The sequence below is a fragment of the Falco peregrinus genome, chromosome 14, assembly GCF_023634155.1.
Source record: "Falco peregrinus isolate bFalPer1 chromosome 14, bFalPer1.pri, whole genome shotgun sequence".
Classification (NCBI taxonomy): domain Eukaryota; kingdom Metazoa; phylum Chordata; class Aves; order Falconiformes; family Falconidae; genus Falco; species Falco peregrinus.
The window spans coordinates 21,852,966-21,874,457 of record NC_073734.1 but is presented as its reverse complement, the minus strand read 5'-3'; the positions used below and the strand labels follow the sequence as shown (position 1 = coordinate 21,874,457).

Here is a 21,492-nt window from a genome sequence, read left to right as displayed (position 1 = left end):
AGGTTATGCTTCAAACAGTATTTTTCAGAGCAAGCAAAAGGCAAATTTCTTATTTTCAATACCAACATACAAACCACCACTATAAAATCTGGGTCATATTTTGAGGTGGTGTGCATAATTCTAGTTGCTTTCAACTTTGAAGACAGAAAGTGGTCCAGCATGAATGCTGATAAGGGTAACAAGCTTCACATTTGCATCCTTTTTATCTTCTACAAAAAGGACTTTATTTCAATAAGCTTATTTTATTTGCTAAAAGGAAGGCAGTATTTGGAAACCTATACCCTGTTTTTCATGGCTGCTTAAGAAGTCTCCAGCAGTGTTTTCAATCAACTGCAGGCCTATGGGGAAAGCCTATTCCACGTAACCAGCACATTATTTCATCACGGCCATTATGTCTAGGCTCTGACAGTGGATATTTGTTTTGCTGTTTACCATGTGTTGTGGTACGTAATTGGCGTTTAGAAAACATGACTTCAGATTGCTGCGTAATAATCAAGGGAGAGGCTATGACCTGTTCAAATATGTGTGATAGTTTGGAAATACCTTTGTGTCTTGGTGAGACATCTCACTGTATTTGGATACAACCTAAAATACGGGATTCAGGTAATCTGAAAATTGTGGGTTCTGCTTAGTCAAAGGAGGAGGAAGGTGCCAGAAGCTTTCCAACAGAGTTGATGTGTATGGTACTAAGCCTCCTGCATCTTGTCATGCTGGCAGAAATAAAGAACCACAGACCTGCAAAGGTATCCACTATGAGGAGATTGGTGCAAACCTGTAGTTGTTAAAGACAGGGAAAGGCTGGTACCACAATAGGAAGCATGGTGAAAGGAGTACAAACCTTAAACTGCCTGACATTTCCTTGGGCCACGAGTTGGTGCTCATTTTCAGGTGTGATGCAGTAAGCTAGTCTCTAAACCAGATAGGAAGAAGAGGAAAAAGTCAGCCATATGAAGTGGGATTATGTCTGTAATCCCCAATCTATAATGCGGAAGTAGCATGAACTTTATTTAAAATGGTAACTTAAATCTTTAATATCACTGCATCATGTGCCTTTAACTTAGCCACTGAGAGAATGAGCTTATTATAAGCCCCTTGGTGTTAGCCTTTAATATAAGAAGCAACAGTAGAAAGTTTATGCAAATACTAAGTCCAAATATTTAGCAAGTGCATATGGAAAAGAACATTAGGAACAAGTTGGTATCACAGGCCCTACATCCCCTAAATTCACACTTTTCTGTTACTGCTGTAATGGGATTGACCAGTCCCAGTGAGAGAGGAGGGAGGTACTGACTATTTCCCAGTTCATCTCCATTCTCTACCCTTGTGTTTGCCATTTGGGATCATATGTATATTTTGGTTTATCGTGAACTTTCAACCAGCTTCAGGAGTTCCCATTAGACTAAGAGCACACCTTTCTCAACACTTTTAACAGCCACAATTTAGGCCATCCTACTTATGATAATTATTTGGATGTAATATACTAGCATTTTGCTATATTTCTCATGGGGAAACTGGTGAGTTGCTGTCTAAAGGAGCTGTAAAAGATAAACCGGAACTTGCTAACACTACAAAATGAATGAGAAAATGTGGTTTTGGCCAAAGGCTTCTGCATCCCAGTATATCAGTAAACTTGTGCAAGCTGGCAAAAGCCTGTTGGGCCAGTACGAATTATTCTTGCCACTCAGATGTTACTAGAAAATGGGTTTGTAAACATCCAAGAATGGAACAAAACAAAGGGTTTATAGAATTGCTGGAAATGAGAACTAGAAATCATGCACAATGTTGAGATGTTGTAGCTGATGAAAACGAGGCGGATGGATAGGAGTTCCCACTTTGGGGTGCCTTTCTGAGATGACTGTAATGTTTCAGAAACAAGGCATTTATCCCTTTGGGTCTGCCAGGCCTATAGGAGGGGGGTGTGCCCTATCTGGGTGAAGGATGAGATCCTATTTTCTGCTTAATTCCTTTATGTGGTGGTAGTTCAGTGATTTGCCTAAGAGCGTCAGTATCTTGCTACACCATTGTGTAACTCCAGCTGTAGGAAGGGAGAGCAGCAGAACTAGGTAAAGTCAGTAAAGATAGGTTATAAAACTATGGCATATGATGGGACAAAATTCAATACTGTATAATAGTGAGAGGTCTTACTTCTGAGCACCGTTAGATGTGTTTAAGACTGTAGATAACTTATTGTGATAGTGATGGTAAAATTTTACAATGGTAAAATTAATATGATCAGTGAACCTTAATCCTGTGCCATTTTGAACTGATCAATAAACAAAAGTACAGGGGGTGAAATGTATGGAAATATGGATGTGTTTTTTCCCAAAGAAACTGTTTCTTTTAAATAGAATAAATACATTAATATGACACAAACATATAAATGAAGTTAAAAGAACACTATTAAGGTTGCAACGTTAAACTTCTTGCTGTTAGGCAAATCATTAGAATAAGATGGCTCAAATTATTTCTCCCTCAGTTTCTGCTTTATTCAGTGCACAGACCAGGCATATTATGCATGGAGTGAGTTTATGTTATGCAGGATGCTGCTGTCTGGTACCCTGGTTCTTTTACTGACGTTGTTAAAAAGCAACAGGCTAGATGAGACCATCAGGGATACCTGTATCAGATTTTTTTTTGATTTCTAGATCTATTTCAGTACCTTGGTCTATCTTGAATATTAATTTTCTTCAAGCATTCAGATATTAATGATGAACACAACAGAAAGATCTGCATTAATTCTAGCTTTGCAGAATGTTGAAATAATTCTGGTAAATATAATACATACATAAAAAAATAAAGAATACACATTTGACAGAGAAAATCAAAGTGGTTGCTGTTAAAGACAGAGTACTGGGCTAAATGGATCTATTGCTGTGACCCAGTAAGGCATTTGTTCTGTCCTTGACGGATGTTTGTTAAATGAACAAATGTCATCCTCCACACAGGGCCACTTTGGTGGCACATCCCAATCTTTCAGCATATGGATATATATATGTTTAGACTCTTCTAACGCTAAGACAAGAGAGATCTGAATTAATGTTGTGCATACAACAGTTTACAACGCTTCAGCCTGGAGTGATAAAGCATGCCTTGTACTGAACTCTGATTAGGTGGAACTGTGTGAAGACCATTACCATGCCTCAGAACTGAATATGAAGATACCATAACCTGTGTATTTTTTGGTTAATGAGGAAAAAATATTTCATCAATCAGATTAGTTGCATACATTAAAAATACTTTTTCAGAATTATTATGGTGTTGTCTGAAAAACTAATTTCAACCTAGAAACTCAAGCAGCATGCAATAATCCTACCTCAAAACTCCATTGCCTCTGACAGTTGGATCCAAAAAGTAACTCATAAGTAATAGGTTTTGTAAGAGAAACAAACTGCCAACTTAGATCTAGCCATTTCATTTCATAGCAACGTTTCATGACATTTTATTAGCGTTCTACTTACTTCTTTAAAGGTCCCACGCACATTCATGAATTTATAGATAATATAGGCAGGCACAAGTATCATTGAAGATAATGCTATTCCCCAGCCAATGCGATTTGCCCAGAGAGGGAAGGTGTAGTCATCATAGGTCAGAGGTTTGAAATTTATTATGCTGACTATCACAACAAACTAGGGAAAAAAGAATAAAACAAACCACAGTTTTGAGATAAAGTAACTTCGTGGAAAACCGTTTCATATTTTTTATTAAGCAGTACCCTAAGGTATATTTCAAACCAATTTTACCATTTACCTACATCCTATTTACTTTGTGCCTCTTACTGCTTAAACTGTTCAAGTTCTTGATGCATTTGCTAGTGTTAAGAGTTCATTTTAGCTACTCTGGACACAGATTATTTGAAATTTTGTTGGGGAGATCAGGTGGTTGTCTGTTACTGCCTCATTTAAACTAGCGTTACAGGTACAAAAAAGGGATTCTGTAGTTAAGGAAAACCTCTGCAGATCTGTTGTTTTCCCCTTCTTTGTTTTCCAGAGGCATTAGGCTTCCTTTAGAAGTTTTGTACCCATTTTTTAACAAGAGGCATAATAAAAACTCCAGCATGATACATTTACTGAGGAAAGGATAAGCAACTTTATGGCCTGGAAAAGAAAGTTACATTATTTATTTTTTTTTCTGCTGGTGTTATGTTGTCCAGTACTAGATGTAAGAAGGACGGGGTGGGGTACCACCCTATTTCCCTCCTCTTATATCCATATGGGTTGTGTAATATGCAGAGTTCCTCAATTTGTTTGTCTGGGCCTTTACATTCTGCTCGATATTGCAATTTGAAATGAGAGTATTTTGAGCCTAGGGTTTCAAAGGCTACACAGGGAGAGTGAGTAATGGTGTGGGGTAAAGGAAGCTGATAGTGTGAAATCTGGTTAGAGAAATACTGATTCCATGTTGAGATTTTTCTTGGGATGATGTACATAGCTGGAGACAATATGGAGAAAAAGCTTCAAGTAGCTATTTCCTAATATCAGATACCTGAACAACTCCAACTAACCTTTTTCTTGCAGAGAATTTTATTTATTGTTTGGAACATCTATAATACAGTACCAGTTCCAAACGGGGACCACCTTGCACTAAGCACACATGGGATTGTTAAGGCAAGAATTACACTGAAGTCTGGCAATTTTATAGCCTTTCCCTAATTATCCTAAACTATATATATATATATATATGAAAGAATTGATATCTGATTTTTTTCATTTTTATTTACTATGCTTATGGTCTTAGTCTCTTCTGGTGAAGCAGTTCGTATGCTTCATGTAAGTGGTGGTAAAAATGCTGTTTCTTAGATCAAGGGACCAAATTTCTAGAATTTGTAGTTTTTAGTTATGTAGGCTAATGGTAAACTACTTTTTTCATGCTAGTGGCCATCTTTATAGTTTTCACTTATAAATTAGTAAGTTAAACCATTTTTGTCAATTTAAGGTAACTTGCTTTATTTTCTTAGTGATCGAATAATAAACCTAAAAGGCTGTGAGAAGGTAAATTATATTAAATTTTCCCATATAAATCAAACTTGTAATGTCCATGTTGCCTTTTAGAAAAATTGAGAAAATACACAGCTAGAACAAAACTGTCCAATGTCCCCTACCCAGTATATCATTCCCATGGGTTTTAAAATATCTTCGTACTGAGCAGTTAAGTTGATATGTTCCAAGTTTAGTACTTCCAGCTGGAAAAAAATATTTTGCATTGTGGTGGCTGAAAGATGCGTTACCCACAGATTCATTCTGACCCTTTTGTTTGTTTGTAGGCTTTGGTAGGAAGGTAGTGGGGCTGTTTCACCAAGGAATGTTAAGCCACCTGAAGGTTAGACTGACAGTCCCTTCAGTCCCTTTCTCTAGCTAGCTTGCTAGATCTCTTTCTTTCTAAAACTTAATTTTTCAACAGTCTCCTAGTGTACAGAACCTAAGAATGCTTGGTGCAGCATTATTCTGTTCAACTTGAGTCAGCCTGTTTGAAGTGCTGCAGGATATAGTTCCATTCAAGCATCTTCATAGAACAGTGTTTAAAAGCATAATTAATATGTGCTTGGTAGGTGCTTACTGCTGAATTGGGGCCAGGAGCTCTTGTATTAAAAAAAAAAAAAAAAGAAAAAAAAGTGGTCCTGAAGGCTGTTATAAAAGCCCACCCAATGTATCTTTGGAATACCAATACTGTTTTAAGAATGTGCAACTTCAACACAATTAATAGTCTCCTAAAATCATAGTGAGGTCAAATTTCCATATTGTTCATCCTGACCTTTTGATTTACAAATATGCATAGGAAAAGATCCCAGTAGAAAACTGTAGTTTAGTTCTGAATCTAACCTTTACACAGAGCAACCAAATTCACACTTCGGGATTTTTTTTCCCCCAGATGTAATGAAGCAGTTGTTTTTCACATCAGGCAGCTTAAAAGCTGTATTTAATACATCTCTCCAGTGTTTCACATAGCTAATTAGTGGGTGCAGTTGCATGTTAGTTTTTCTAAGGTGTCATTCCACAATTTGGGGATCTTTGTATCCTCCAATGAAAAGTAAATTCTTGCTAACATAATCTCTTATCCCTGGCTAGTTTATTTTCCCAACAGAATGATTTACGTTTTATATGCAGAGATGCTGGGGGACAGGGAGAACACTGTCAAAGTGTTCAGTGTTCCCTAAGAAAAACTATTTTCTTTAAATCCTGCTCAACTGAAGGAACAGAAGATGAACACAGCCACAATTAGCTTCTCTTTCACTTCTGAAATGTATTATACAAAATATAACCAATGCCATTGAGGAGAAAAAAAGAATTAACTTAGTGTCTCCTATTCATCCTGACATCCTGCATAACAATGCATATCTTGCTCTTGGTACTTGTATATTCAAGGAAGTGATATACTACCATTCTTTCCATGATGAAATAATTATTGACACTTACCAATAAAAAAGCAGGGCTAACAAATTTCCAGCACAGTCTCCAGTAGAGGCCTGGCTTGAAGCCCATCATTTGTTGGATATCTTCACTGAATCTATCCACACCTAGAAAGGATGTGAACATCAGACTGGTGTAAATCAATACTGATGAGATGCTGGCATACCCAAACCCGTCTGCTTTTTCAGAAAGCAGACATGAATGACTGCCAAATCAGAAGGCACATAAGAGATGGTAGTACTGATCTTTCAGTGACTAGATGTGTCTTTGACATCACTGTATCCAAGACTTAAATGCTTGTGAGCACTTAAGACCTGTCGGAAATAGCATTACCTTTGAAAACTGGCATTTCACAAATACCTAGAATTGAAGTTGTGAATGGGACATGCTTCTTTTTTAATAGTTGTGGACTATTGTAACATAATTTGCTGAACCACCACCCCCCCAAACCCTTATTCACACAAACCTGATAATGAGGTAGAATCATATGATTCTCAGTTTATCAAAGGACGCTTATTTGTTCCACTTCATGGCATACTTTATTTCTTTCAATGTTTCACTGAATACCACAGAATGTTCATTGTATCTATGACAAACGTAATTTCATCTTTCATCACCTTTCCAAGGAACTAGGGCAATGATGCTTCTGTTCAGTGTAAATATGTAAAAAACTGTATCAGCTAGAAACAGGTGGTCTTTTTTAGAGTATCCTGTGTTTTTAACGATTATAATACAACTAGGATATTCTAAAATTGTTATCTCTGTACTCATCTAAGTATCTAGTCATGTAGTTGTAGGCTCCTTAGAAGACACATGATCTGTTCATGTGAGTAAGAACCAAGAGTAGTTAGAAATTTTAGCTGCTGCAGTAATTAAGACAGCAGAGGATAACATGAAAATCATTACATTAAGGCATAGATCAGAGATAAGTCCTGTTCATTGTACCAAGAATATAGAATATGGGTTTAGAAACATGAATGGTTTGATTGCTTGATTATTATCAAAACCTTGGTAGTAACATCCTTTATTTCAGTATCAGACTTTGTATTATCATGCAAGAATTAACATACAAGATTTCTATTGTCAGGAAAACTATTTAACAATGTTCTGTTCAAAGTCACTCAAATGTTAGCTACCTGCAGTAGGATTCACTGCACTGCAGAACAGACAAATGGAGGCACCAAAGCGTTTAGCAAGTGACATAATGGCCAGAGGGGAGAAGAGCTGCAAACACCTAGTTCTTAGTCTTTACTATCCCTTGAACCCATCTAGTCTGAGATTTTGTGTGTGTGTTGATACTTGCGTGTATTTAGTACTTAATCAATTGAAGTATTAATAGCTATAAAACCAGTGTAAATGGTTGCAGTAGAATTTTCTTCCCACAGCCAACGCAGAAAGGAAGATCCTCTGACTTTGTTGACTCCCCTTCAGAAACACTACCTAGACTATGACTTCCCAATCAGAATAGGTCATGCTGCACAGGCCAAGGTGAAAACAAAAAAAAATTGCTGTCCTTGGTTCCTCAGGACATAACCAAATTCTTTAGCAGTAAATAAGGAAGAAATGGCATTTCAGTCAGTGCCTTTTAATTCCTTATGGGTTTTACACATTTGAGTAAGTGCTATGAATTCTGTGTCTGAATACCTTAGAAAGCACTGCACGAGTATAATGTGCTTTCTGTGAGTGGCACTAGCCTGATAGAGCTAAACTTTTTAAATAGTCTACTAGGGTGTCAAGCTGTCTGTATGCGAGAAATGTGATGTGGTTTTTTTACTCTAGTAATATTAATTCATGTCAACTCATATGCTTTGGACTTTCTGGAAATAGTCTAGGCTTCAGTGTGATGTTTTCCATCTTCATTTATTGGAACACTTTTTTTACATTAAATAGTTCACTATAATTTACTATGCAAAGCAAACATGCATTTTGTAGTGACTGTAAAATATCCATTTGAATGGTACCTTCTTCCCTTTTTTAAAAAAAAATATTCTATTCTGGTTGGACTTACCAGTATGAGGTATCTTGCAAAAGTTTAATCTAAGCCCATGCTATTTTCCATAATGTATTTTAGAATGGAATGATTATTGCTGATATAAAAATTGGGGTGGGGGGTGGGGAATGGCCTTCTCAGTTTCTTTGAAAACAAAGCAATCTCTGACTTTACACCTTAGAGGCATTGGCTCCCAGAGAAGTAGTTCTCTCCAGTGCAATCTGTCATGTCAGACTACTAGTTTGTAATTTATTATACGTGATGTGTTCAGCAGGTTTACTTTTAATTCTGAACCCCATTAGGTAAACAGCAGAAATGCAGCTTTTTGCCATGAATATTTGTTAGAGAGGATGGATAGTTTAATGTAATAACTGTTTCTCTTCATGTGAATCAGTTCAGTAGGATTTTTTAATGTAGTTAACGTAAATTAATTACTCCTTTACACGCAGCAAGGATGTAACATATTAACAAGGTCTGGACATTTGAGTATAAACTCTTTGATTTACACACACACAGAGCACTTCCCGCCTCCCCCCCCCCCCCCCCCCCCCCCCCCCCCCGTTATGTACAGGTGAAGAAAAGTAGCCGAAAAGATGTGTAAATATTCTTTAAATTTAATCTAATTCTATTTGCAGTGCCTTCTGTGAACTTTAAAGTGACTGAATTTCGACTCTTATGAATACTGAGTGAAATTCATCATTGTGCAGAAGGTCAAAGACAAGGACTAGATATCTCCAAAAATTTTATTCATAGGTTTCCAGACAGACGTACTCAGAGCTCAGACAGTGCTTGGTGTTCAATTTCTGCTGAAATTAGAGGATAAGTAGGCCATGCTCTCAGGCTGCTTTTGCAACAGCATGCTTTTTCAATACTGTATATGTCTTCAAATAACCATTCTAAGAATCAACTTGTAAAGTGGAACATAACTATATCTACAGACAATGGCACCTGTAGGGCCTGGTTTTTTCCACTTCTTGAAAGCATTTACCCAGTTTTTTTGTGATTCTGTAGGATAAGCCGAAACTGTGGGTGACTTGTTACAGGAAGAAAGGGGTGTACTATAAAGAAAACTAGAATATTTGCTGGAGACTTGGTATTGAATATAGACGTAATAGCCTTGCTTTTCCAGTGAAAAACAAGAGATACTTACAATTTATGATCAGGTCCTGGTTAAACACACTGAACCCAAAGAGAATTTCAGTGTAATTTCTGAACTAACAGGCACTATAGCTGCCTGAGAAAATATCACTGCTGTAATGGTCTATTAAATGGCACAGAAAACTTGGGACCTTTCTTTATGTACATAATATCGTGTTGTCAAAGGAATTAATATCCCAAAAAGAACAGATTAGGAAGAAAGTGAAAAGCAGGTTGGCTATAAATGCAAGTCACCCTCCTCACATTGGGCCAACCTTCTTTCACCTCAGTGATGCAGAGATCAGAGTTCAGATAGAACAAAAATGTAGCTAGTAACTCCTGCACCTACTGCCCGCTAGAATTTTGTAAGTCATTTTACTGTATAGGCTCAACCAATGGCTTCAGAACCACTCACTGGCACGGAAGCCTTTGAGCAGGTCCTGGCCCTGAGGTGTAACTGCTAAAAGTGAAATAATTTGTGGTCATGTTTCCAAAAAGTAGTCTCATAACTGGAACAGTCAGTTGGATTCCTACAGGCAATCTTTGTACATGTTGTTTTCCTCTCCTATCTCGTTTAACTGTGTGATGTATAGTATTCTTTTATATGCCTGGATTTATTTTTTTTTTAATTAGGAAAGTGAAAATTAGTAATAATGCCTTTAATGCCAATACATATCATTTAAATGAATCCAAGAGATCAAATTACTACACTGAAATAACAGTAGTAAGAAGAAAGTTATACTGAACCAATCCTGAAGTTATTTTGCACTTAATTCCCTTTCCCTGTAAATGTTACTTCACTGTTTTTGCTCCCATACTGAGTTTTACTTGTATGGACATGTGTAGCAGTATATGAGCTCACACAGTTTGTATGCAGATTAAGAGTTATAGTGAAACTGCTTCATTGATCTGTCCTATATTTTGGCCCTTGGGAATTACAGTAAATCAGAGAATGATCAGAATATTCCTGTTGGAGGAGTTCTTGGGAGATCTCTAATTCAGCCTCTCGCTTGAATCAAGGTCAGCACAATTCAGAACAGCTTCCTCATGTCTTTGTCCAGCTGGGTCTTGAAACCCGCCCCCGCCAACAGCGTCAGCAAGTGCTCTTTGGGCAAAGTGTTCCAATGTGTAGCTGTCCTTAAACACAAGAATTTTTTTCCTCCTTTCAATTTGATCATGGTCTTCTGTCCTCCCATTGTGCACCTCAGTGAAAAGTCTGACTCTTGATAACTTCCTTGTAGGTATTAGAAGGCCGCTATCAGGTCCTCCCTAAGCCGCCTCCAGGCTAAATAAGCTCAGTTCTCTCAGACTTTCTTCACAGGGCATGTGCTTCAGCTCCTGAGCATCTTGGTGGCCCAACACTGGACTCTGACCAGTTTAACATTACCTTCATTTACTGAGGGTCAAAACCAGGACACATTATTTCAGGTGCAGTCTAACAAGTGCCAAATAAAAGACAGTAATCGTTTCCTGTAATCTCCTCGTTATGCTTCTGTTACAGCTCAGTATGCTGTTGGCCTTCATATGCTGGCAGGTCGTTCTTCTGACTCATTTACCCTGCTGCCCATAACCCTGAGCAGCTCATCTTTGAGTGCAAGTAGCCGATCCAGAAGGGTGTCACTTCTGGTTTGCCTGCCTAGTATCTATGCTAAGAAGTTGCTCCAGATATCTTCATCTGTAAGACCCAGGTTCTGATCTGGATGCTTCTTTAAGTTGCCTAAAGAAGGCTTCTTCCACTTCCTGACCCTGATCGGGTGCTCTGTAAGATTGTCCACAATGTCACCCTTGCTGGCCTCTGCCCTGACCCGCAAGCACTCAGCCATCCTGTCATCTGTTTACTACATTTCAATTGCTCTTCTGCACATAAAGATGACACCTACCCCCTGCTTCTGTCCTAGCAAGCATGTATCTGTCAAACGCAGAACCTAATCATACAAATCCTCGTCTAGGAGAAGATGAGAAAGACATTGTTTTTTCACACACTTCAGTGATCACTGGTGTTGGGAACATGAGAAAGAAGGGATAAAAAGAATATAAAAGCCATTGTGTGGTATTAATTCATAAATCCTATAGAGCACAGAACAAGGTATTGGCATATTTTGCTTAACCATGTAGTGAAGTAACAACAGCTGTCCACCATCCCTTTTTGTTCCCGAGCCTCCTTTTTAACTCAGGCAATACTGATACTCGGTGGGGACCCTTACGTGGTGGCAGCAAGAGAGTAAGCCATACCAGTACCATTGCCAAAGAAGGGCAGCTGTGCTAGTGTAAAAGCAAGCAGAACAGTAGGAAACATTTCCCCCCCATGGCAGTGCAGTAAGCCCTCCAAGCTGGTTTGCCCCATTTGTATTTCTGTTCTGTGGGTTTGTCTCTCATGCCAGGCACACATCCATACAAAAGCATCTGTGAGCGAAGATGAGTACCAGAAGTCAGTACTTGGTTAATTTCTTTCCCTTTTGCAAAATCAGTTGACCTTAGAGTTTTTTCAAATAAATAAAATTTCAGACTAAAGGTTCTTTTTTGGAAATTATTTAAGTAAATGAAAGCAATGAGATGACAGGTGAAAATTAAGATCATTGCTAGCTTATGCTGAGCTTAGTGTGGTCAGTCAGGGAGATGTTCACAGTAAAATCTGACTTGAGTAGAGAAACTGAAGAGCAGTTTTGTGTCAGTGGGAGAGATGTCTGGCTCTTCTTAGAATATTCATCAGATGGGTATCTGGGCTGCACAAGAGGGAAAATGGTCACAAGCTAGCAGTCATAACTAAAATACATCTGTATAGTAAACCAAACTAGCTTTCCCTCCTCTTACACATACAGATGGCCTTTGCAACAAGCAACTTCACAGTAAGTGGTCATAGGTATAATTTGAGCTAAATTTCCATGGGTTTGGTCTGTGCCAAAATGTCAATGCTCGCCTTTAGGCTGGCATAATATTTGGCTGGGTCATTAAGGCAACTGGGGTCGATCAGAAAAAAAGAGGTAGACAAGACCATGCCAGATTTAATCAGTTTAAATATCACCCGGGGCTGTAATAAATTCTTTATAAAGTAACAGGTCATGCTATGTCAGTAAAAACATCTATCAGCTGCCTAAGACAAATGAATAGATATTTTCCCGATTGTGAGGAGGCAGGAGGGAGAAAGGAAAGGCTAATGAAGGACAAGGTGCAATAAATAAACAAAATTTGACTAACCATGACTCAAGTCTGTGAACCACATGCAAGGCCTAGCTATTGTAAAGGGCAGTAAATCCTATTTTAATAGAAGAAGAGAATTACTTGCGCTTACTAAGTGAAGAACAGTTTTATGCATCTGCTTCCAAGCTAAGCTATGATCACTCTTCTGCATTCAGCTCTTTTACAGGGATTAAAGACAGTTGTCCGTGAAAAGTAGCACATCCGCTGTTCTGAGAAAGGACTGCATATGAGCTGCTAGCTCTGTGCTGATGTTGGGTGACAGTACATTAAAACTAAAAAGTATTTCTTTAGTAGATTGAACAGATTTATGCATGTATACCATTCTTTCACCTCATTCACTCATTGACAAGTTTTTAACTGCAAGAGAGAGTTTGTCTAGAAGAATATGGTGGCACAGAATGGATGAATAAGTGACTGAAGGAGGTAAATGGTAGTAAGAATGATAATGTCTAAGAACCTTCTGAATCATACATTAACTATAAATGCTATTTCTGAATAGAAATTAAGATGACTTTCAGGGGAAGAACAATCATATTGGAAATCAGGGTCGCTAGTTCAATACAGACTTCCATGGGAAGAGGATTTGCAGGCTGCTATGACATTGAAACCTGGTAATAGTGAAAGGAGTTGTGACCAACCAGAAAGCGTGACAATGGAATTAAGAGGAGATCGGGAAGAAAAACAAAAGCTCAAGAAACCTGATTAATCTAGCAGCAAACAATTTCATATATGACTGATAGTTCGGACTGTTGCAGTGAGATGACTTGTATAAGACCTAAAATGCAGAATCCCATTGCTTTATTTGGAGAAAATGAGATACTCTTTTTGGGGTCCTCTATAATTTTACTAACCCTGTCTATGACAAGAGAAAGGACTGATAGCGTTCTCCCTGTAAGAAAGGAAAGATCACTTTCACTGTTTCTTTACCAAGGTATGCCTAATTCAGATTAAATTATGACTTGGGTTTTTCTGCTTGATTTAGTGACTGAACAGCACTTTGTACTTTCTGCTCTTTCAGACGTGGTATCTTTTCCCGGGAATAAGCTTGAGGCTATGAATTACCCCGCCTGCTGTATGATAGGGGAAATTTTGAACTCTGGGTCAGTGCTAGAACATTAAAAGAACTCCTCTAGGTTGGGGGCATAGCAGGAAAAGAGAACGTTTGAAACACTAACTTCAGATATTTAAAAACACCTCATACTAAATGCTGAATTAGGGGTGGGGAGAGCACCCACAGGCCAGATACTCTCTCATAATGTTATAACCAGAGTTTCTAGCAGGCTATATATATAATCAATTATTCAAATATTTCTACTATAAGCAATATTCTGTTTAACCTTTCTGTTTCACTTTGAAGACAGTAGTAGTCAACTTTGTCACTTATAGCAGAAGATTTTTTTTTTCCTTGGTGAAATTAGGCAGCACAGGACACTTCACAAGACTGTGAAGTTCCTGTAGGCTACGGGCTGAGCTCAGGCAGACTCAGCGTCCTGCCTGCCATGTTGCCAAAGTCTGTGTTGTGGCTGAAAGCACAACCCATTTGTTGAGTTTTCCCAGTTATCCATGTGCATTCATATGGGTTTAGAGCAGTGAATGTGGCTGTTTGCCGTCATTGTGGTTATTTATAGAAGGAGAAAGAAAAAGAATGTTTTTCTTCTTTCTCATGAAGCTTGTGTATCAAGTGTCTTGCTTTTTATTTATGTTACTTTAGGGAGGAGAAAAATATTAAAGACTAAATAAGGCCAGGGAAGCTATTTAATAATCTGGGCACATCATCTGAGACCTGACTGAGATTGTGCTCCAGATTTTTTTTTTAGGGTGCTGTAGCACATCACTGCGCTCTGGTTGGCATATAGTGATTCCAGCCTAGTGCCAGAGATCAACTGAATATTCCTAAAGACTGCCATAGTGGGGATAAAGCCAACTACTGCACCCTTCTTGTGGCATAAATTAGTATGAAATACTAGAAATAGTATTCTTTTTGGTATTTAGGATGTTAGGTATTTCATACCATGCTATGAAATAAGATCAATTTTAAACCGCTAGGTTTTTATAATTAAGTAGAATAATTAGTCTCAAACAAAAGAGACTAATGTGGAAATTCTTATAACTCTCTAAAGACAAACTACTTTATTTGTATTGCATGGACAGAGCTTGAGGTTGGCTCTGGGGGGAAGTTATGGAAAGGAGGAACAGGTGAGCTGCATTTAGGCTAATTTACTTGCTTTGCAAGTACTAGGTACAAACTTGTTACTGCAACTCATCAGCTGTGTTAAGAGCTGCAAAATACTGGCAAAAGTAGTAACATTTCCATCCCATTGCGGTCTCCTTCGCAAGGCAGTTTTCTTTGGCTTTGTGCAGGATTTCAAAGCTTGGCCCACTGAATGTCTGCATTCCTGTCACTATTCATAAATCAGATTAAAATCACTATATGAAACCTGGCTTGTCATGGTTTCATGTATGCAAGGATTTGCTGTTTTCCCTTAAAACAATGTGTAAGCATGTCATGAACACTTGGAATTTTAGAAAAGGTTTTGCAGGTGCAAAATTAAGTGCTTACCATAAAACCAGGAAACTCCAATTGCCTCCATTAGAACAGCAAACAATATCGAAGTCCCAGCTGCAAATGTGTCCAGTAGTGTGAGCACATAAATTCCACCCTAGTATTGGGGAGTTAAAAGATGCAATACAGTGAAGTTACTAATAGAATCATTTCAATGCGGTTGCCAAAAATCTGCTTTACTTAAAACATTATCTTAACCTAAGTATTTTAATACGGAACTGATGCTGCAGCTGAAATATGAAATTCATATTTGCATATAAAATAGTGGAATCAGACTTGCAACTCTTCCAAAGAGGCTTCCTTTCAACTCTGTCCTCACTTAACTGGGAAACAGAAGCCTCAACTCGGCGTGATTAATGTGTGCTCTTGGCACTCAGTGTTCAGTGGAAGTTGAAGGCTCTGGCTGTTTGGGGAAATGCTCAGCAGCTCGTAGGACAGGGCCCGTCTACAGCAGTTAATGAAGATCTTCCTAAATTATTGGCAGGAATGGAGCACTACAGGAGTTTCCACAAGCCATTATGACTCAGTTTGTTCCTAAGGCCAGTTATTCTGTAGTCCAGTGGATCTGCAGTCTTAGATCGATGTCTCCTTTTTCCCAAACTGCCTGCATCTCTTTCCCAATGTTCCTGCGCAGGGAATAGTGGCATGTTAAGTCTCTGTTACCAGCAGCTTTGCCCTCTTTAGTTTCTTAGCTGTGGTATTAGCAAACCTTTGCAAACCAATGATCTTCCTTCATGACAGCACATTTCTGTTCTTCAGTGGTTCGTGACTGAGAACTGTAAATGCATTTACTAAAGTCTTGTTTCACTGATATTTTTTTAGCTGCCATTTGTTGCCTCATTTTACAATGTGGTATGAATTTGCTTAAATTACTGCTCATTTTATTTAGTTTAGGCTAATGGGGAAAGAAAGACTGTGGTAAGTTTACTTGTTTCAAAATGAACCTGAATAAAGCATTTTGGGACAGTCTTTGCCACGTGTAAACAACTGAAATGTTTGCAGTTGCAGTAGATTTTTTGTTAAAATCTTTTTTTTACAGCCACACTTAATCTGACTATACCTGTTCAGAAAGGGAGGAACAAAGGAATTATTTTTCATGGTTTTACCAGTCGTATAAATAGCACTTGTACTATCTAGGTCTAGCTGATTTTAATCTCTGCAGTCAGTGTTCTTTTTTCTTAAAAATATGGTTTTCTGAAACAGCTGTGCATATTTACAAAAATAGAGAGACAGTATTTAGGCCTTGTCTAGGTTTTTAATTCTTTGGGGACTTGTCCGGAAACTGAATGAACTTTGGTTGTTGTGTTAGAAAGAAAATGTTGCTTATTGAATGACATTTGAGCCTGACCTCTTGTTTTTGCTCTACACCTGCTCTAAACGAATGCCTTTGCTATCAGACTTAGTAAAGTGAATGACAAATACGGTTTTGTAAGAAACATGTTTTGAAAATACAGCCCTAAAATTTCAGAGGACAAAATCAAACTAATTTAATGTGATGGTATCATAAGGGTTTTTCTTTGTATTCTGTAAGAAATGTTCTTCTTCGGTTATGTGAACCAATACATTTGGACAAATCTGGGCAGTTTTGTGCATTCCAGCTGGTGGGGTGAACTTAAGTCTGAACAGGTGCCGTTATTTAAAAGGTAGAGCTAGGCTGTTATCTTGAACTGCTTTAACTCACTTGAAGGCAGGGAATTGTACCCAATAGCACCTGTTCCTGTTCTTAACCACTGAGTTTCTTCTCATCTTCTACTTCAGGAATTTTTTTTCCAGTTGAAACTTTGAATAAGGAATAATCATGTTCAATTCTTTAGGTAACACTAGAGATAGTATGGTATTAAAAGGATGGGTATTTTAAATTATATATCTAGTTTTCGTGTCTTAAATGTTTTCCAGTTTGAGGAAACCACAATAAAAATATTGGGGTATTCTTGCAGTGTAAAAAGAACTTTGTTATTTATAAACTTATGCTATTTCAGTAATCTTAATACAACTGGAAACCACTTCTAGGGAAGGAGAGAAGTACTTTCATGGTGGCTACCTCAAGTTTCAGTTGTTTTCTGACACTTTTGGTATCTCTCCTTACAGGGCTTTTTGCTTTTTCCTAGAACACTGAGGTTCTCACCGCTTAATTAGTTGTCAAAAACCAGGTGAGGCAAATCATTCAGGATGATGGTAGTGATAAATACAGGTTACTAGACATTCAGGATAAGTGCTTTTTATGGTGTTAAGAGTAAGAGATAAGATGTAGGTATGTGAAGGAACATTAAGAAACATGTGGGGGAAAGGAGGGTCATTATTCTAAACTCCTTTCACTAGAAGTGGATGCTTCTTAATTGCTTCAAGAAGAGAATAGCCAGATGACTAAGGGTCTGGTCATTTGAGATTCTTACTTCCTCAGACAGGAATAAGCACTCAACATAGTTACATTTAATGTGATTTAAAAAAAACCAAACAACAAAACAAAAAACACCAAAACATAGAAAACCAAACAAAAGCAATAGTTGCATAGATAGTTATTTGGAACAAAGACTTGTAGGTTCAGTTGATAGCTAATAATCTTGTGCAATAAGCAGAGAAGCTTCGTGTAGAAGCATAAAAGTAGTGTTCTGACCATAAAGTTGTTTAAGAATTAAAATTTGTGACAAAAATAGTCACCTGAGGCAATTCATATTTCTATCTGATGAGGTTAACTGCACTTTTAAGGTAGCTTGTTGATGGAAATTCTGTTGTACTTACATTAGTGATGCAAAAAAGGGCAAGTAGAAAAGTTCCAAAAGAAACACCAAAGGTGAATAGCTTTCTGTGCTGCTTCAGAATTTGGAAATCATCTGCCAAGCCAGTGATGACAGCCTCCATTCCGCCCATCTGAGAAAGGGAAGGCAAGAGCTCTGGTTAAACACTACCAACTGTTGGGTAAAGACAGATTGAAGAATGTAAAGCAGCTTGTATAATTAATTCCCAACCACTGTATGATTTCTGATATTTCAGCTGTAAATCACTGGTGTTCTGAAGTATAATTTATTTTCTTATGGTAGAGAATTGAGTCAGGGAACTGGACAACAAGTGCCATAGTTGGTGCGATAGCTATAACCTTTGCTGACCCTTTGCTGACTCACCAGGATAGTAAGCAGACATTACTTTGGGAAAAATAGTATACATTTTAATCTACTTTTGGGGAAAAGCTGGCAGCTTAAGTAACCAAACTCCTTTAAGAGATTTCTAATGTAAAGACAGACACAAAAAGCACCTAGGAGAAATGTGCTAAACAAAGATTCAGTTTAGCCATTGATTAACCAAATCCAGTTTGACAAAAATCTTTACAAACCTGGAAGAATCACTACATAGGAAGCTTGATGTAATTTCAGTTGACAACCTGAAAGAATCTTTCTAGAAGTTAATGCTGAACAATAGCCATTGTTTTGCAAGATAGGAAAGGTACTTTCCAAGTTTTCACTGAAATTGCTAGATTATGTAGGTGGTGATAGATTATAATTTCTTTCCACCAATGAAAGCATTCTGCTGCTGCTCCACCAAGAAGTTGTGAAAATGAATTCCGGTATCCCGTCATAATAAATAAACTTATTTAATATTTTGAGGAGGCTGGATTCCCTTCTTTTTCTGATGCTGAAAGATCATGACAAGACCCAGAGTGCTTGGTGCAGTACAGTAGTTGGTTAGCAAGTGCTGACATAGCCTGTCCCTTTCCTATAAGAATTTGATGAAACCAAAGTCTCTGGTTGAAATAAGTTACAGAGAATTATCTCACTAGAATTTGAACGATTCCTGTCTAGAGCCAAATTGCTGGGGGCAATGAACCTATTTATTTTTAAAGGTAACTAATGTTCACAAGTAAAATGTCTCAAAAGCTAGTGTAGCCTTGTATTTCCTAATGCCTAAGGACGGCATCCGTGAGTTAAGATGGGTTAATATTTGATTTTCTCAGAAACTGTTACCACATTGGCAGTTAAATGGTCTTGGAGAAGTTGCAAATGGAAGGAGGCAACTTGGATTATTTTGGCGAAGGACCACTTCTTAATGTATCATAATTTATTCCCCTTGTTAATTCCCTATGCCAAGCTAGATATGTACTCCAAAAAATGTTTGCAAACATTACTTCCATTTTCTGTCCTTTTCATTGTTGTTTGCTTAAACTTGCATGATCAGATTTTTTTTGCTTAAACATTTTGACAGTTCTGCTTTTGTACAGATGTCTGTATTTCTGTGCCAGTGCCAGCTTATATGCATGGATAAAAGTAGCCATATATAATTATTCCTCTTTAGCTTTGAGGTTGTTTGTTTTTCAGCTTTAAAAATTCTCATTTTCTCTTCAGGACTTCATCAGTCAAATATGGGGGAGAGTTAAGAAGACCACCATCAAAAATACTGAGTTGTCTTAGGGTAAATGATGAAGGATCCTGAACAAAACATGAACAAGCAAATCCCTCCCCTTTTAGAAAGAGCAAGTTATACTTGGCCACAGTTTATCAGTTTTTACTATTTTAATTAGCTCCACAAGCAAGAGTTTTCTCCATTTGCAGGAAAAGTGTGCTGTGCACTCTAAAGCCCTGTGTCTTTGTCATTCAGATGTTTCTTTGCATTGCCTTACATTTACTGCTATTGCAAAGTTAACTGTTTTGGATCTAAACACTTCTGAGCATTATTTTCTTCTTCTTAATTCTACCCTGTTCCTGCTGGTCATTCATGCCCTTCCACTGTGCTAAATCCTTCCTTTCCGTCGTTCATGTTTCTTACAGTTGAAAAATGGCCAAGCTACAAACCCAGATATAATCTTGCTTCAAACTTGTGAATAAAGGTCCGTATCTTAGTGTATAAAGACAAACTTCATTGAACGTGAGCTGGAATCCAAAAATCCAAACATTTTGGAAACATTTAGGCCTGAATCTGACCTTTACAGCTCTGGTAGAAACTGTTCTACTCAGTGTCTTACTGTGGCTTGTGTTTTGCAAGTAAAGTTCCAAAACCTTGTTGCAGGTTTGTAGCAGTAACAGTTCCTAGCAGTGATGTTGGGTCATACCTTTAAATAGTAGTAATTGCTGATGAACAGACCCTCTGTAAGGTTATAAAAAAGAAGCAGTGATTATTCATTTGGTGGCTTGTAAAAGATTTGATCTTTTCCCAAAACCTTAAATACTGTGTCTTTAAATATACTGCCAGGAGTAATGTTGCTATGTTGGCTGTAACTGTGAGAACAGCTTCAAGTAATGTATAGAATGTTTATTTGAAACGTAATAAGCCCCCTGTTTAAGGTTGGTACCCCTCCAGTTATAGAATATAACAGTAAAGGCTAGACGGGAAAAATACTCACAGAACTGTCAATGCCAAGAGTAAGGAGCATGATGAAGAATACCACAGCCCAAAATGTTGATCCTGAAAGAGTTGAAATTGCCTCTGGATACAGGATGAAAACTAAACCAGCTCCTGAAATAGGAAAAAAAAAAAGTAAAACAAAAAAAAGTATTGCTAAATGATGTTTCTTAGCTTCAGAAAGTGTTCATTTTAGTAAGATAAATTATGACTAAGCTGACTTTTACATCAGTCCACATCACACTGAGTAGCTGTTATAACAAAAATATATCCAAAATCCTTCAATAATGTACTCATGACAGTTTTGTATTAAAAAATGTAAATTATCTCATTCTTTTCAACTTCTAATAATCTTCTATGGCATTCACAACCTTACTAGTTATTTTTCAGCGATGTAGTAGAGAAGGAACTGTCTATATGTCTGCTGTTTGGCAGAAAAACTCTCTGATGTGAAGAGACCATAATCTTAAAGGTCTCTTCTAACCTAAATGGTTCTATGATTCTATACAGGAACTGAAATCATGGGTGGCCTGTTACCAGTGAAAGGACTCTACAGCTAAGCTTACCAGAATCATCAAACCAGTGACCTATGGCACTGAACAGAAATACTTTTGCAAGATACTGTGCAGTGATAAACACTTGTTTGGTGCATAGCCCAAACTTTTGAGCGGCAGGATGTTGGGGAACCTCAATTCAGTAGGGGTGAGATGAATCAATACAGTTTAGAGTTCACATTTCAGCAAGGCATTTATACACAGAGTAAGTTAATTCAGATCACTTCCATGAGATTTTCATGCACTTGTTTGAAACAAATATAAATGCATTTTCAAAGAAATGGTGAACAAAAAGGGGTAAAACTAGTATAAAATTAA

The 21,492-nt window shown here is 37.6% G+C and overlaps 1 protein-coding gene and 1 long non-coding RNA gene across 8 annotated transcripts in view; one reads left to right on the top strand and one right to left on the bottom strand.

Annotated features, from left to right (window-relative positions):
• Positions 1–21,492, top strand: part of LOC129785618 (uncharacterized) — a 786,935-nt gene that overhangs the window by 46,578 nt on the left and 718,865 nt on the right. The window lies entirely within an intron of this gene.
• The window catches only part of SLC6A2 (solute carrier family 6 member 2), a 77,978-nt gene that overhangs the window by 8,073 nt on the left and 48,413 nt on the right, over positions 1–21,492 (bottom strand). The window contains 6 exon segments of the mRNA XM_055818449.1: positions 839–910; positions 3,459–3,626; positions 6,411–6,511; positions 15,290–15,389; positions 18,032–18,160; positions 20,622–20,734. Coding sequence (XP_055674424.1) covers positions 839–910; positions 3,459–3,626; positions 6,411–6,511; positions 15,290–15,389; positions 18,032–18,160; positions 20,622–20,734 — 683 coding nt within the window.